Source organism: Notothenia rossii (assembly GCF_949606895.1).
Source record: "Notothenia rossii genome assembly, chromosome: 6".
Lineage (NCBI taxonomy): Eukaryota > Metazoa > Chordata > Actinopteri > Perciformes > Nototheniidae > Notothenia > Notothenia rossii.
Genome location: NC_136909.1, coordinates 79,177,520 through 79,194,050, shown reverse-complemented (window position 1 = coordinate 79,194,050; position 16,531 = coordinate 79,177,520). Strand labels below are relative to the sequence as shown.

Genomic DNA, 16,531 nt, shown 5'->3' with positions numbered 1-16,531 from the left:
GACATTAGAGACTCAATTATTAACAGGTATAAAATACTATATGACAGTAACAAAAAAAAGTTGTTAAAAATAACAAGAATAGAGTTTGAAAGGGGAGTGATTTGTAAAATATCACAAAAGAAAAATCTGTCATTGTCAGATGGTATATTACGCTGTTTTTTTTCTGCTTCGAATAGTTCTCTCTTTTTTCACCATACCTGTGTTTGCATCACTGATTTCAGATCGAGTGTTTTTTTAAATCATTACTGACTGATTCATCATTAACAAAAAACTCATGTTGCCTGTGGTCCTCTTATTATTATTGCAGCAACAACAATTGACTGTTCCCAAGGTTTCTATGTTCCTGTGTGTATCAGTGAACTGTCCTTCCTGCAAAGGTCTGTAATTGTAATCTCGATAAGCAGGAATAAAGCGTTGTGGTTGAAATTCTTGCAATAACTGGTCAAAGGGTTGTCCTTCAGAGTCTCATCTTTTGCAGAAGCAAAGCATACAGAGAGGAATGTCTCCACTGATAAATACAACGACTTCTGAACAGTAAGCAGTTTTAAAGATACATGCCCAGTGATGAGATAACTGACACATGATCATGTCAAGTGCCACCCCCTGACCGGTCACAACAAAGAGCTGATATCTTAACCAGGATTAAGATGTGTTTCGATCTGATGTTATTTTACATGGCATCACCAAATACACACATGCACCGGTAACCCTAAGCCTAAAAGGTGTCAGAGCGAAGAGGCTGCCAATGGTTCGGTGTATGTGAGCAATTGGTGCCCTGCTCAAGGACCCCTCTGCAGCACCCAGGAGGCAAACTGGCAGTACTCCAGCTACAAGTCTGCACTGCTACAGTTTGGTTTAATAGCCAAGTTTCAACAGACTGAATTACTGACGCCTAAAATTGAGCTATTCTCTTTTGGCTCTCAATACATTATTATTTATGGGGCAATTTATCATTATGTTCTCTTTACAATCATCATTTTCAATACACGGACCGAAAATATAATAACTGAAGTCCTACATCGGCCCTCTGGCTCCTAATGTTTCTTCTTCCTCAATAAGAAACTTAGATTTGATCTCTGACTAGAATTTAAACTTCAGACATCCCTAAATCCAAGTGTGATTGCACATTTGCCGTAAGGGCCCCATGCCACTGGAACTGTCTCCCTCCCCTTTGTTAGATCAGCTGAGTCTGCTTAAAAAAAAAAAGACCCAAGGGCCGCTGCATAGCTCAGATGGTAGAGCGGGCAGCCCATGTACTGGGGCTCGGTCCCAATGTGGAGGGACAGGGTTTGAATTCAACAGGGAACAATTTTCCACATGTCATCCCCTCTGTCTTCCCCTATCTAACACAGTTGCGTCAACATACTGTAGGCACTTTTTGGTGGCCCAAGAAAAATCGTTTTTAATATAACAACTCTCAAATCCCATGTGTACGTGATCCCCATGCACACTTGATGTAAATAATATCCTACTTATATTGTGTATATTCTGTTAACAGAAAATTGGCCTTTCAATAGTGTTTTTATTTGTCAGACAGTTTATAGATTTTTTTACCTTCACGGTCATCTGTATATTTGTCTTATTCTCTAATGCTGGTTCTATTTTGTGATGTTTCTATTTTAGAATTGTTCTATTTATACTCTTTTAATTTGTTATGTGCAATTCCTTGTTTTGTTTTATGCTGCTGCAACAAAAACATTTCCCAAATTGGGATTCATAAAGTATCTTATTTTATCTTATGCCTGTGTGGAGCTGTAGTTAACTTGAGTCTTTTGTATTTGTGTCCTCCATTCATTTATCTATGTGTTTACCTGGTGTTATATACTATAAATACAATATTACTTACTTAAATCTTACTAAATCCGGACCGTCTTGTTTGTGGCGAGCCTCGAGTGTCTCCATTAGTTGATTTCTGTTCTCCTGGGATTATCATATCTGTGGCACCTAAGTAGGATCAATGTAAGCGGGGTTCAGCAACGAATCCTCTTAAATGAGTACGAAATTGCGAGGTTAATCTGACGTGAGAAGATCAGCGGGAGAAAAAAACACCTGCTGAGTTTCACTTTCCCAGCTCTCAGTGGCAGGGGAGCTGAAAGACAAAGACTGACGGATAAATGGATGCCATGCACTCCCCAAAGAGAAAAGACAGGCTACAGTATGTATAAAATATTTATTATGAATAGTACAGTGTGTCACATTTCATAACAAAGAGTTCCCATTGTGCTTGAAATAAATACATTTGTCATCATTTGATGTGTTTGAGCATATTACATAAACCATACACAAAATGTTTCTCTTTCATAAGAATCTAAACATTGCAATATTATTTGTGCATATATATATTTATGTGTAAGGTTTTATAACCAGGCAGCTTCCTATAGCTGACCACAAAAATAGTTCTGTGTTCAAATTGTTTCAAAGGAGTAATTTTCTCACTGCAGGCCTTGATAAGGAGTACGGGGCAATATTATGAAGGCACAGTGTTGCATGCTTTTCAGTAGCAATCAAAGGTTTAATATGTTAAGGGTAAATGTAATGAAGTCGTAGTGCAGTATACTGTAAAAGGTTTCTCATAGTTCTCCTTACAGTACGACTTGGACCTTTGTTTATAAATGTTACAGCACAGAACTACATATTGCTTTCAAGGATCTTGTCTCTGAGTATTAGAGTGCACCTACAGTAAATCCCATTTTAGTTACGTATATTTATAGTATTTGTAAAAAAAAAATTCAGCCTTTCGAAAACAGGTGTAGGTGGAAGTTCTCTCAACATGCCATATCTTTGTTGCAGGGCTGCATTCAAATGGTGGTACAAAATCAGATTTCTAGCTGGAACACATTTGATCTTTTTGATTTATTATATTGTGAAGAATCTGTTTTATCTGGTTCAGTTATTGTTTGATACTGTAAAATGTTACTTAAAGAATTGTGAATTTACAGTTTGAATGCATCCTTATAATAGAATAATACAGTAAGTCACAGAAGAGAACGTTACAATTCATTGTTTGTGTCTTGAACTTCACAAATATTATCAGGTGTCATTCACAAGTGTCATTAGTGAAGTAAACTATTTTAGCTAATATGAAAATATCCCACTTTTACTAACTTCTAAGAAAACAATTCAATTGTCATTTGTTATACAAATTAGATATTCTTTTCCATGCAGGTTCGGTTGAATCACAAAAATAATATTGAAATGACATTCAGCACCTCATTGTTGTTGGTATTATGAAAAGTCAGAGCAAGCTAAAACGTTTTTCATTAGTTTTACTTTAAGTTTATTTTAAACAGTTGTGGTTTAACTGTTGTAAAATATTTCAAAATATCCTGACTCAAAGTGTGTCCCGAGTTTTCATGCATAGCCTACTATTCACTAATTTCAGAAAAAGAGAAAGCTTTAACTCACTTTCTACACTGTCTTCTGACTAAGAACTCTAACTTGCCCTAGAAAGTCATTATTTTTGGAGGATTAGTTTGACATATCTTCACATGCCTTGAGAGTTAGATGTGAAACTTAATTTCCCTCTTGCATTATACGGAGCTAGAACGGTATGTTAATACTGGTTAATACACTTAGCTTAGCTTAGCATAAAGACAGGAAGTAGTGGGAAACAGCTAGCCTGACCTTGCCCAAAGTGTATAAACGCTTACCAACACATAACTTTTATATTTTGGATTTACAGAGTCAGATAAAGTGTGTTAATTAATGAGCTTTATTGTAGATGTGTTAGTGGGTGCTTTTGAACTTTGAGCAATGCTAACCGTTTTCCCAGCTTATAGTCTTTATGCTAATGAGCTAGCCAACGCCTTGCTCCAGAGCTATTGTTAAAAAATATGGATGTCCCAGAATGTCCAACAATACTGTACCTTCATGTAATTCTAAAAACGTTGATGTGCTGCACAATGTGCTTGGCTTGTAGTGTGTGTAATGCATTTGATGTGCTAGATTTTATTAATGCCAAATCGTTCAGATATAACTTCAAACCCACCTCATTTTTATGAAAAAGTTTACATTTCTACATTTCTCAAAGATTGTTTTTATACTGTTTTTTTGTTTTTTTTAGTTTATAGCCTAGTGTTGTGTGTTTTTGTATTGCCATACACATAGCTTGACTGTAAATACAACAGTAAACACTTTATCTGCATAACAATAATGGATTTGAAAAAATGTAATAAAAACCCGAAAAATGAACACTTCAAATAATTTAGTTTTTTCAATTTAAAATTGTAAAAATGTTTCACCATAGTATAATACTGATTTAAATGTGTCTGTTTTATGTCACTGTGTCTGAATTAAGTGCCATTTTAATCCCAATAACTGAAGAAGTCCCTTTTTACCACATTTGTAGATTTATTGATGTCAAATTTTAGATAAAGACTGTGTCAAGCATTACACTCGTTTGATATGTGACTTTGAGTGACTGAATTCCTCACAGACACTGTACTGTATGCCTTCTTTTTGCCTCGGTTTGATTTCTGAACTGGTGTTATCAGCAGCTTTATGAATTCTCTGTGATAGAGAGGTCACAGCAAAAATATTTGAGTGCTTTTCCCTCTCTGAATCAAACCGTCTCTCTACCACCAAAACTCTTTGTCAAAGCAGACCTATAAAGACAAACACTGGCTCTAAACCAAATGCTTTCTCACTTCTGTGATGACATGCCCATGCATTTTTAAGTAAGCTGAATCTTTGATGGAAATGGAGCCACAGAATGTGCTGGAGAAAAAAAAAACAGCGTTGTGCTGTCTCAGCTTGTCCGGTCTTGATAAGAGAAAAGTCTCACAGGGAACATAAATTATCAATATGAATAATAAATAATATAGAATTATGGTTATATTTTTGCCTTGTGTAAGACGGTATAGACGGTAAAGTTCCAGACTTTCAATTATGTTATTCTGGTGTTAATAAAATTGCAAAAGTGAGTCATATTTACTGAATATTATTAGACTTTCTTCCATTATTCAAAGCTAAAGAGCCTGAACTGATGTTTTAACCCAAAAATTATCAGTAAAATATGCACAATTATTATTGATTTTATAAATGGAAAACACAATTTTAAAGAGCCTTAACGGATATTTTAGCATTCAAGTTGTCCTTTAATATGCACAATTATTATTATTGCTTGATGACAGAACTCACTTTTACTAGAAATTTTATTTATCTTTTCTCTGGATTTGAAAGGTTTCCGTAACGGACAAAATAATAATTTAAATATAAATGCTATCCAGTTTGTTTTCTGTATAAGTTTGTGGCTCTGTTAATACCTTTTTCCTTTGTGGTGAAATTGTATTGTGTTCAAATGTTAAACCAAAATTATAATTTAAAGAGAAAGACATGACACACTTGCTGTCTACATGTATACTTTTTACTAAACCATGTTATTTATCTTGACTGGAAAACAATGCCTGGGTGTATTTCAGTTCATTAAAAGGCTGTTTTTGAATAATTACCCAAAACAGTCAAATGTTTGATAAAGAACAAAAAGTGGTATATTATCTCTTTAGAATCCTGCTGTTTCCTTTATTCCTACATGAAATGACTTGTAGTTGAACATTGTTGGTGAGACACTGTGTATGCAGGTGTAGTCTGGTGTTTTCGGTTGTCGCCAAGTTTTAATGCACATTTAGGGAACGTTAAGTTTGTGTAAGCCGGACCCAAATATTGGCTTCAAATACAAAGACAAATCACCTGCACTGCGAACACATAGCCTGAACATTTTCACCATCTTTGTTCCTTAAATATAGTCAACTTGTGTCTGCTGGCGTCATGGGATGATGTGTTTTTCCTCCAGTGAATGTGAAGAGAGACACAAATTAATCATGCATGCTAACTGGTGCAACAAATGGGAAAATGTACCCCAAAACATTCATCAATATAACAGTTTCCAATGACTTTTGTGTTTGCTTACATGAACAAACCTGCACTGTGAAGTATATTTTAGTAATAAATACATTTTATTTAAGAAATATTGTGCAAAAGAGCATTCATAACTTTACAGTTTTTAAAATAAGGGAAGGGCCACAGCCATTATCAGTACCATCTGCATCACATTATTATGCATCAACAAAGCTAGAAGTTCGTGGCTCTCATACAGTACATACATGTGTGTTTGTACACAAGAAAAACAAATACAAGATATCAGAAAAGATGGATCGTGTGGTGCCTTTCATCCTCCCATGGTTTATAGGAATTGTTAGCTCTGCTAAAAGACTTCTTTGAAAATCTGATTGCTCGGCCAGAGTTATCTGTTGTATTATTCAAAATGATCCTGGCAGTTGATTTAATAAGAAGAGTTCATCAATTGCTGGAGGAAATTACCGTGCGCCTGTTACAACATCTGGAAAGACTGTGCTTTCCCGCTGTCATGGTGAAATAATGCAAATGGCTCACGGTGTGGCCTTAATTAATTAAATATGCACCATCTGCAATTTAGAGAAACGCGCCTACTTTATGTGACATGCAAAGAATCCCATACGAATGATGCAATAACGAACCAGTGGGTCATGCTGTTTCTACTCATTTCAAAACAGAGATATAACGTTGGTCTTCCAATGACGCTCTCAAAATTGAGATAATATCAAACCGCTCAAGCTATTTTTCCATTATAGTGCGATGGAAGAATAAACCAAACTTATGTACAGACATAGAGCTGTCAGTGTTTTGAATGACCTCCCGATCTTTTGTTTTTTCTCCGACAACAAGTTCTGGGATACACCCGCGACTTTTCCACACGATGTTGCCTTGTAAACGGTCGGGTACACCCCTATGATAAAAGGCCGGTGCGTCTTAAAGACCACACTGTTGCCTGATAACTTAAATGGTGCATCCATTGCAGCCGATCCAAGTAATCTGGATATTACTGGATTCCAGCTGATTCAGAGTCAACCTGATTTGTTAACGTACCTTCCTTCAAGAGAAGATGTCTTCTTTGTCCAGTTCTGGTGAAGCAGGTCTAGAAATGTCAAAAAGCGGCTGTGGAGAGTCAGCATTTGATCTCCTCGATTTGAGGAGTTGAAGTGCTTCTGTGAGCTGCGCCTCCAGGCCGGACATTCGAACGTTCAGGTTCTTGAGGTCGTCCTTCAGCTCCAGTTTGATCTCCAGGAGCGAGGCCTGTAGCGTCTGCTCCGGGATGGTGTAGAAGGCGTGCCTGGTCTCCGGAGGTTGCGCGGGACTCCGGTCCTGGGGCGTGATGTGAAACTCGCCCACTTTGTCCAGGCGCAGATCACTTTTTGTGATGCCGCTGTCACAAGAGTCTGTCTTCTTTAAAGACGTTTGTGACTCGTGCACCTTGGTCCGTTCGGGTAAAGTCTCCATGGATTCGGCTTTGGACACTTTGTTCCAATTGTCAGGTTTGGCCATGGACTCCTTGAAGCGACCCCAGCCTTTGACTTTGACTGGTTCTGAGACCCGGCCCCCGATAAGAGAGACAGGGACCGGCACCTGCAGCTTCGCCTTGTCTGAGGGAGCGCAGTTGAGTGCTGTTGAAGATGAAGGCATAGAAGATGAAGGTGTTGCTGGGCTCTCTGTCACCGTGACGATGCTGGTGGTTGTGACGGCTGCTTTGGCGATCGGGATGTCCACGTACACAGGGCCCTTCTCGATGTCATGGTCAGCCAGTTTTTCAGGTTCCTGCCGCGACTCCTTCTGCTGCCGAAAGCGCTGGAAGAGTTTCCTTACCGGGTGATCTGGTGGCAAGTTCAGAGGGGCTTCATTTTTACGTCTCTGTCGCTCCTCCTCCTCACGTTTCACATCACTGATCTTTCGGAAGACAATCTAAAAAAGGATTTAAAGATAGTATGAGTAAAGCACGATGACAAAAAACATCTCTTATTTTCTTTTATATAATGCAAGCATACAAGCTTTGGAGGGCCTTAAATCAATTTAACCTCTTGATATAAAGAAGTAGATAAACAGGTGTATTCATCTCAGTGATTCTACAGATTGTGAGGAAGACAAGCCAAGGTTTCAAAATGTGTAAATGTCTCCTTTAAAGAGGTTATTCCCACAACACAGAGGGAAAGTTCATATCCTGCCTCTGGCTTTTGTGGGTAAACACACACTGTTAGACTGTTAGCTTACAACACAAGTGCTAATGGACACTTGTGTTGTAAGCTTTTTAAGCTTTTTTTCCCGCCAATGACAACTGACTGCTCTTAACCTGCCAGTAGGGGGCGCAATGATCAACAACAGGTTTAGCAAAAATAGATTTAAAGTGGACCTATCATGCTATATTTGAATAATATAGTGTAGGAACATACCTATATAAGGCATATTTATACTTTTTATTTTTCAAAATACCAAACAGATCACGCATTTGAACCATTCCTCATTTCGCTCAATTTAACACTGTCTTTGCATGGGCTGATTCTGTGAGAACAGCACCATCTACAGGCCTGGCATATGTACTACAGCGTCTCCAGCGCTTTCGAATGGCTGTCTTCTCCTGATTGGTGGAGTTAGCCCAATAGCCGGAGCGCCACTTCTGTGACGTCACAGAAGTGTTCAAATCTGGATCAGTCTGTTTCAGATCCGTTGCAGCCCCTTTTTTAGAGATTTGGGTATGGAGGAAAATAGAGAGGGTTGTGTTTTCTGACACTTGGTGAGTTCCCTGGAACACCGGGGACACATTTTCATGTATACAAGACGTACAAAAGTGCATGTTGCATGATAGGTCACCTTTAAGTTTACAACCTTGCTGAGCTAACAGGCTGTAGCTTCACATTAAGTGCACAAACAATAAAGTGAGGCCAATATCGATATTTCAGGGTTTAATTATCTAATTTTAAATATTATAAACATTTAAAAGACAACTGTAAAAGATAAATGCTTCAGTTATACATAAAAGCCAACCAAGGATATCTGACTGATATGTTCTTGAGAAGGGTCTAGTGTTTGAACAACCAACTTATTAAGTGGACGTTTTTTGATCGAAAATGGAACAAGAAAAAAAAAACATTTTTAGATACCGGGCAAGGCACTGAAATGCAATAAATACAAAATCATTCATCATTTCTAAAAAAGGCCCGACAACATCTATTCTCCTTCTCAGCCTCATAGAAACACTGTTCTCATAACTCGAACCACTTGAAAGTCGAACATATCGTGTGTCGGATTTCCCAGGACGTACACACAACCTCACAAGCTCCTTGAAGGCAGCGTTAGGCTCCTTATTTAATCCATCTCTGGATTTCCCTGCAGTATACATTCAGAGTAGAGTGGGACCCTGGTGAATCGAGACTTCAATGCAGCAGATGAGATTGCCTCTTCATATGCAGGCAATTCAATCTGACTTGTTCTCTCTCGGGCAGCCTAACCTGCTTATGCATGCGGTAACGATTGGTAGCCACACTTGAGTTGTTGATCACAGATGTTCATTTCTGGGTAAAGGATATGAAGAGTGGCTATAAAAAGTGGCTGTTTAATGGAACTGTGTTTTTGCATTAAGGGTAGTATGTGTTGTGTATGAGCTCGTGCCCAGTTAGATTTGTTTGAATTTTTGGTATTAAATCTATCAAATGTACCTTTTTTCTAAAACGGTGTGTTCGATGTTTCAACTTTTGTCTTTGTTGCTTTTCTTTCATAATAAGATCTATAACACTTTTTATTACACGGCTTAGTCGAATAATTGATTCTGATTGGTCAATTTGGACATTTCAGAGTTTGTTATTTCTCACTAACAAACTGTTGCTAAGAAGAACAGACCGTCGCTAAGGAGGATCAAGAGAGGGTTTATCAATCCGCACAAAAAGTCAGATAAATTAAACATCAGCTGTGGACAACAAACATTAGTTTCCATCAGAAAACACTGTGGAATACTTTTTGAATATTCATGTTTATATTTGTATAGAGCACAAAACTTTGGATTCACAATGGGTGAACTGTCCCCAGTAAAGAAAAGGAAAAGAAGGCAGGAGAAGGAAAGAGGTTAAAAGACAGAGTGCTGGACAGCAGAAAAAGACAGATGGAGTAACCACTAACAGGAAAACGGTTTGGGCTCTTGCAGTGATTATAGAGTGGTTAATGGAAAAGAAAACGAACGGACTTGGAAAGTTACAGAAAATCAATGACCAGTGCTGCCGTCATTTGAAGTTACGTTGCTGTCGCTTGTAAATAATGAGGTAGTTAACTTTTCCCTGCTTGAGTTTTTCCAAAATGGTGGTATGTGGATTTTTGTACATTTGGACAAAGCCGTGCTGGCTGTTTCCACCTGCTTTCAGTCTTGGTGCTAAGCTAAGCTTTTTCCTAGCTGCAGCTTCATATTTAACTGACAAACAAAAGAGCAGTTATACATCTTCTAGCCTAACTCTTAGCAACAAACGTATTTCACATAATGTTAGTCTCCTTCCTTTGACATGAGAAGAGGCATCCATTAAAGCTAAACATAGAGAGAAAGAAAAAAGCTGGTCCTGTAGAAACTGTAGAAAGAAAGGCAGTCATTGCACTCCCCCACACATATATTACTATGTGACCTTTGGGACGCACAGTGCAAAAAGCAGTGCAGCAATTATGAGTCATGACACCAAATAAAAACGAGATGCAGGACATCAACTTGAAGTTCAAGCTCTTCATTAAAAATAATGGTCTGATCAGAGGCACAGTGACAGGTCAAACTGAGAAGTAAATCTAATGAACTTTAATTGAAAAGCAGAATGTTTACTACCTTTCTGTAGTTGCCGTTTTTTCTTGCTTTTTTTCTTGTAAAGTTCTGATTATATATTCACAGCATGTGCAAACCTGAACAGAATTGACTCAGTTTAATACTAAAAGTGTAAAGGATTTCTTTCTAACAAGTATTTTGAAAATATCTGTAGTTGAAAGAGAGCAGAAGTCTCCAGATATTGAAAATAATTGTGTAAAGCCCAAATCTGAACTGAGTGAAAAAAGTCACTCACCCTCTTTCGCAGATTGTAAGTGAGCAGTAGGTTTCTGGAGAAGTGGTTTGAAAAGGCGGTGTAAAACTCCAGCACCTTCTGCAGGGCGTCGCGTTTAATAACGTGGAGGTCGCAGTAGGTCAGAGCTCGGACGTTGGCACAGGCCTGAGCGAGAGTCACTTCTTTCCAGAAAACATCCCCGAATACATCTCCCTTACCTGCAGAGAGAGAAAGAGTTCAAACTAGGTACTAGCAAAAAGGAAATTAATACACACGACTAGCATTGACAAACCATTTACTTTAGCATTATACATCATGCCTTTTATTAAAAGACATCTTGGGTGGCCAGGTTTGAAAAATACTATCTGCGGTTCTTAATGCAATTTTTTGTTTTCCTTTTCTATGTTTTTTCTTTTCTGAGTAAAAATAAACTTAATTCACAACCTGCTGTTTTTTTTGTAAATCTGTGTCTTTGGTGATTTTCTTTTTTTGAAGCGGCAATTCCTTTAATCCAACACAAATGTGTCCTTTGGGAGGAAATAAAGGGGACGTTATACCAGCAGGTTTTAACACTTTCTAATGAGGAATGGTCACTTACTCTAGGGTTGCCAGGTTTAATAAAATATGCTTCCTTTAGCTAGCTCATTACTCTGTCAACACATCTCAGAAAAATCTAGTGCCATGCTAAAGGAGGGTCTTTTTACAACCTGGCAACCTGAAAGTTGTTTTTATTAATAGCTTACAACAATAGACTGTATATATAAACTACAACAGACTCATAAAGCATTAGCAACACAGTCGCAACTGACCACTCAAGTGAGACTTCCAGAGAGGTTTTTTTTTTATTTCTAATAATGACTATAACTTATAAACATGAAGTGTTATGATTCAATGTAATCAACAACAAGTTTATTGATTGTTGTGAAGAGGAACCGATAGCCGACAAAACTGCCAAGACGACTGTGCTGTGATTTAGCCAGTGTACATGTAGGCATGGGAAATAGTTATTTCCTCTGAATACTGATAAAGAAAGATGTGGCGTACTTTCTCCGATCACATAAAGGGGCTTTGGAAGAAGAAATGGGCTCATACTGTATCAGAAAGGTCACAACAGTTAGCAATTATTTGTATTCTTTACTTATCAATATCCATTAGAACCGGCTAATGATAATTATACTGTTATGAGTTCGGGTCTTATTTTAGATGCCCATCCAGGATTTGGGCCCGCTGTTTTAATCAGGGCTGAATAAAACATTTACATTTTTGTATTATTATGTTTATTGTTGTTATTTGCAGGGCTTTGTCCTAATATTTATGTTTGTATTAAACTATGTTGAAAGATTAGTTTAATATCAAATTCTGAATGAAATTCTGAATGAAAGTCTGAATGAAAGTCTGAATGAAAGTCTGCGCGCGAGAGTGGTTTTTCGTGTTTTTTTTTTAAGTGAGATGCGGCACGGCAGCCTGTCAGTTTACTCCTGCTAGGTTAGTTTGGCTATTATCATTTATATGTTTATCTGCAAAAATGGATATCAGGAAGTGGTCCACGAACAAAAAGAGCTCACAAAAGGAATATGGCAACTCAGCGCCAGATGCAGGCACATTAGAAGAAATCAGTTACGTTGCCAACGAGCTAGCTAGCCAGCCAGGGACAAGGGAGGCAATCAATTATATGTTGAAGAGAAATTGACTCTCAAGCCCTCTCTCACAAACTGCTGCTCTGTGCGCAAGCAGACCGCTGCACACGCTCTCTCCCTCGCTCAAACTCACTCCACCTCTCCACCCTGTGTGCTCTCAAGTTTGCCTGCGTGCTTGCCCAAATTGGCACAGCGTTACAAATGTGCCACAAAACCAACAGATGTATAAAAACAGCCTTATGGCAACCTAAAACCCCTCTCTTTCCGTAACAACAATTCACGAGCGCCTCCCTCCCCACCCCCATTGACAAATCACGAGCGTCTAACTACCCCCCTCCTCCTCGTTGACGATTCAGATTTCCCGGGAAATGTAAGTGTCGGGGTGGGCCCGCCCGGGTAAATCAAATGCCCGCCCACAGATGCATGTCTGCCGCCGGGTCTGTGGTATGTGTCTATAATCCAGTGTGTATTCAAAAAGTTTCTGGGCAGATTCTGAAACTGTGACAAACATATTTTTGTCCAAATCCTGAATGTATGACTCAGCAACACCAAAGAGCTGTTTTCCCGAAGAAAAGGCGGATTTTAAGCATGAAAAAAAAAAAGTGTGCCCATGCGTGGACAGTTTGACTGAATGTTTTTCTCTCCGACATCATCCCTGCTATTTTTTCTGTAGCAGCAGAACATCTGCATCCTAGATCTCTGCTTCACTGTCACTTTTTTAATCAGATAACTTTGTACTCTGAAACTTGAGCAGATCTAGGGCAGCACAGCTGGGGGAATAGAAGGTGTCCGCCTCTTTCATTAAATAAACATAAGTGCTGAATTGCATTATTGGTTATGCAATAAATGCTGCGTAATTTGCTGAAAAGTCTCACAGCATGAAATGTTAACTCACCTAAAATTGCCACCACCTCATCATCCTGTATGACCTCCAGTGACCCCGACACCACGAAGCAGAGGCTGTCCACGCTCTCCCCGGCGTGGTAGATCAGGTCCCCAGGGGCGCAGTGGATGGTCTGAAACTCCATGGCCAGCGCTCTGAGACACCCGTCGCTGGCCAGGCGGAAAGCCGGGTGCTCTTTAAATACCTTCCGGTTGAGATGAACACAGATATCTGCCCTCATGTCTTTCGGACAAATCTGCAACACCTGAAGAGTAGAGAGAGAGAGCTGTGTGATGATTTGTCTCATCAGATAATAATGAGTTATATTTAAGAGCTCGAAGAAAATTCTACATTGTTCATTGTATTTACTTGTACTATTTGATCTGTTTTATTGTGTTGCACTGTTGGAGGAGCCTAGGACCTAAGATTATCATCGACATAACTACACTGCAGCTATGTACGAATGACAATGAAAGCCTTGAATCCTTGTTATTGTCCCATTAGGCGATCAAAGAGTTATAATCTGTTGCCATGACCTAATTTAGAGAAGGCAAACTTCACGTGGGGCATCACATCGCTATTATGGTAGAATCAGACTTTTATTTCTCAGTCAAAAACAAAATGAAATCTCAAACAAATCTCACATGTACAATATGTGGGTTTTCTGCCTGTTACTTCACTGATATTGGGAGAAATCAACGGACATTTTTACACATTTCTTTATACTAAACACTAGCAAGAGGCTGCAACTGTGAGGGAGGATCAGGATCAGAATACCTTTATTAGTCCCACAGAGGGGAAATTGACATTGTTACAGCAGAAAAGAGCCAAAGACAGCTTAATGTTACCTAAGCATGCATCAAAAAAGAAATGATAAGGATGGTTCAATGCATCCTAAAGATATTCAACCCCAAGTTGCTCCCGATGGCACGAGGTGTGTAAGTGTAAAGACTGGAAAAGTGCTATATAAATGCAGTGCATTTACAGTAATGGGTTTTGGCTTGTTGGTGATATAGTTGATAATATTTTTCCTGGCCAGTGTGCACTTTTTTACAGGTTCACTAAAATGAAATATAACAGCATTTCTTTCTTTAATTGCCTTGTTTATAACAGCTGAGCAGAGAAGAAGCCCTGTGCTCCTATTGGGATTTCGCAGTAAAAAATGTTGACTTCTTTTATTCTGTTTACAGTCATAAAGAGGTACAAATATATGTTACGTACTTTATATCACAAAGTTATATTACTTACAAGAGCTGTTTGAATCTTAAACATGCCAGTCTGTAATGTGTAACAAAGGGACATCGGTATATAACACTTGCCCTTTTATGGCTAGCGCTCCAACACATTGTACGTGATAGGCTAAGGTGCAGGACATCTCTAAGCGGTTGACCAATCACAACAGAGCCAGCCAGCTAACCAATCAGAGCAGACTGAGCTCTGGTTTCAGACAGAGAGGGTGTTTCTCAATGTCGAGGAAAGCTGCTCCAGAGCCACTATTTCAAGCATACTACGTCATCGAGTGCCGCCGAAGGACTGTTCCAATGTCCAGCATAATTGGAATTCTACCGAGGCCGGCGTACTTCGTATCGAGAAATTTCGAGGCTGCACATGTGTAGACTCCGCGGTCTTGTGTAGACTCCAATTAATGTCTGCCCGCAAGTTTTTTAGAAGTTAGTATTGCTGTTTTTAAATAATTAATGAACTGTCACTGAACAACATACTACAAATAGCTGATTTGGAGCTTCTTTATTTTTCAGTTGCTTTAGGAAATACTTCATTAGAAGTCCCAATGGTTTGGTCTCAATATGTCCAGTATGAATAATTTGTATCATTTCATATAAAAGGTCACACGCCCACCTCCTCTGTGCTGTGTTTCACAGAGTGGCAGAATGTTGTTTAAGCACACCTACTAATCACCAGGATGGCAGGCTGTGGCAGAGCTGAAACTAATCTCTTTGAAGATGAATGTCAAGCAGAGAGGGATTATTCGCCATTTTTAGACCCTTTAGTGTAGCCGGAAGACAAATAAATAAAACATAGATGCAGTGCAAGATATAAAGGGGACACAATAATTATCACAGTTTGATTTTGACTACAGATTTCGCCGTGACAAAATCCAAACCTTGTTACAAGTGATGGTTCAAATTTGAGGTGAAATAATACAACTTTTTCTATGATTGGATTTTGGACAGGTGGATTTAAAATGGGACGCAGCGTTATGAATGCTTTCTGGCTTCGAATCAATCAGAGCGGCGCCGGTTCAATTTATCTGCTGCCAGATTTAAATGTTTAATTTCCACACACTCTAATAATTTTGGCATCATCTGAATTCAGTAGGATGGATGGTTACTGTGCCATAAATGCCATACCACTGCACCGTCTGCTTTTCATGATAGGCTGCTAAAGTTTGACTCAGAATAACCAGACCTGTTCTAGGAAAAAACAAATAAGCAATGAAAAATGACTTTAATTTCTGGTGACGTTCAGGGAGCACCAACAGCAGAGGTTTACTAGCATAGAACAACGGAAAAATGTAGGCTATCATGCTTTTCTCATGATGTTAGTCCAACACAAGAAAAAACACAAAAGTAGATTAATACTACTCAAATGTCACATTAAACATTTAGCAGGGCTGCCAACACTCACGCATTGAGCGTGAGAGTCACGCAATTAACCCATATCTCACGCACTCACACCACACTTGCCTTTCCTCACGCTAAGTTTTCGTCAAAAATCAATGTATATAAATATAAAAATAAAGTGAAGGAACAGCAAAACGAGCGGGACGAAGCCTTCTGTGGTGACCACCTATTTAACCACTGGGACACAATTCCAACTAGGAACTACAGTTGCGGTTATTGTTCCCACACGGACATGTTATGGGTTACCTATATATAGTGTGTGCCCTCTTGGCTCTTTATCTTGTCGACCCGGGCTGCGACCCGACAACATGTCCTTTGCAGCTTGTTAATAAATTAATATTTCTGCACCTTCCTTGCACCGCCTCCGACTCCATATCCTCGGCACTACACTTCATTGTAAGAGTCGCGGGTACACTGTGTATGTGCGTATTCCACTGTAGCGCCCGGTACATTAATGGGAAACCCTAGTTTGTACATGTTCAATACATTTGTAACACT

General features: G+C 38.9%; 1 protein-coding gene across 8 annotated transcripts in view; it reads right to left on the bottom strand.

Annotated features, from left to right (window-relative positions):
- Window positions 1-4,169: 4,169 nt before the first annotated feature.
- The window catches only part of kcnh1a (potassium voltage-gated channel, subfamily H (eag-related), member 1a), a 45,240-nt gene continuing 32,878 nt past the window's right edge, over window positions 4,170-16,531 (bottom strand). For all 8 annotated transcript variants that reach the window (XM_079690649.1, XM_079690652.1, XM_079690651.1 and 5 more), the window contains 3 exons: window positions 13,404-13,656; window positions 10,893-11,089; window positions 4,170-7,773 (listed from right to left, as the gene is read on the bottom strand). In XM_079690649.1, the coding sequence (XP_079546775.1) occupies window positions 6,910-7,773; window positions 10,893-11,089; window positions 13,404-13,656 (1,314 nt within the window). In that variant the 3' untranslated portion in view covers window positions 4,170-6,909. The remainder of the gene's footprint in view (window positions 7,774-10,892; window positions 11,090-13,403; window positions 13,657-16,531) is intronic.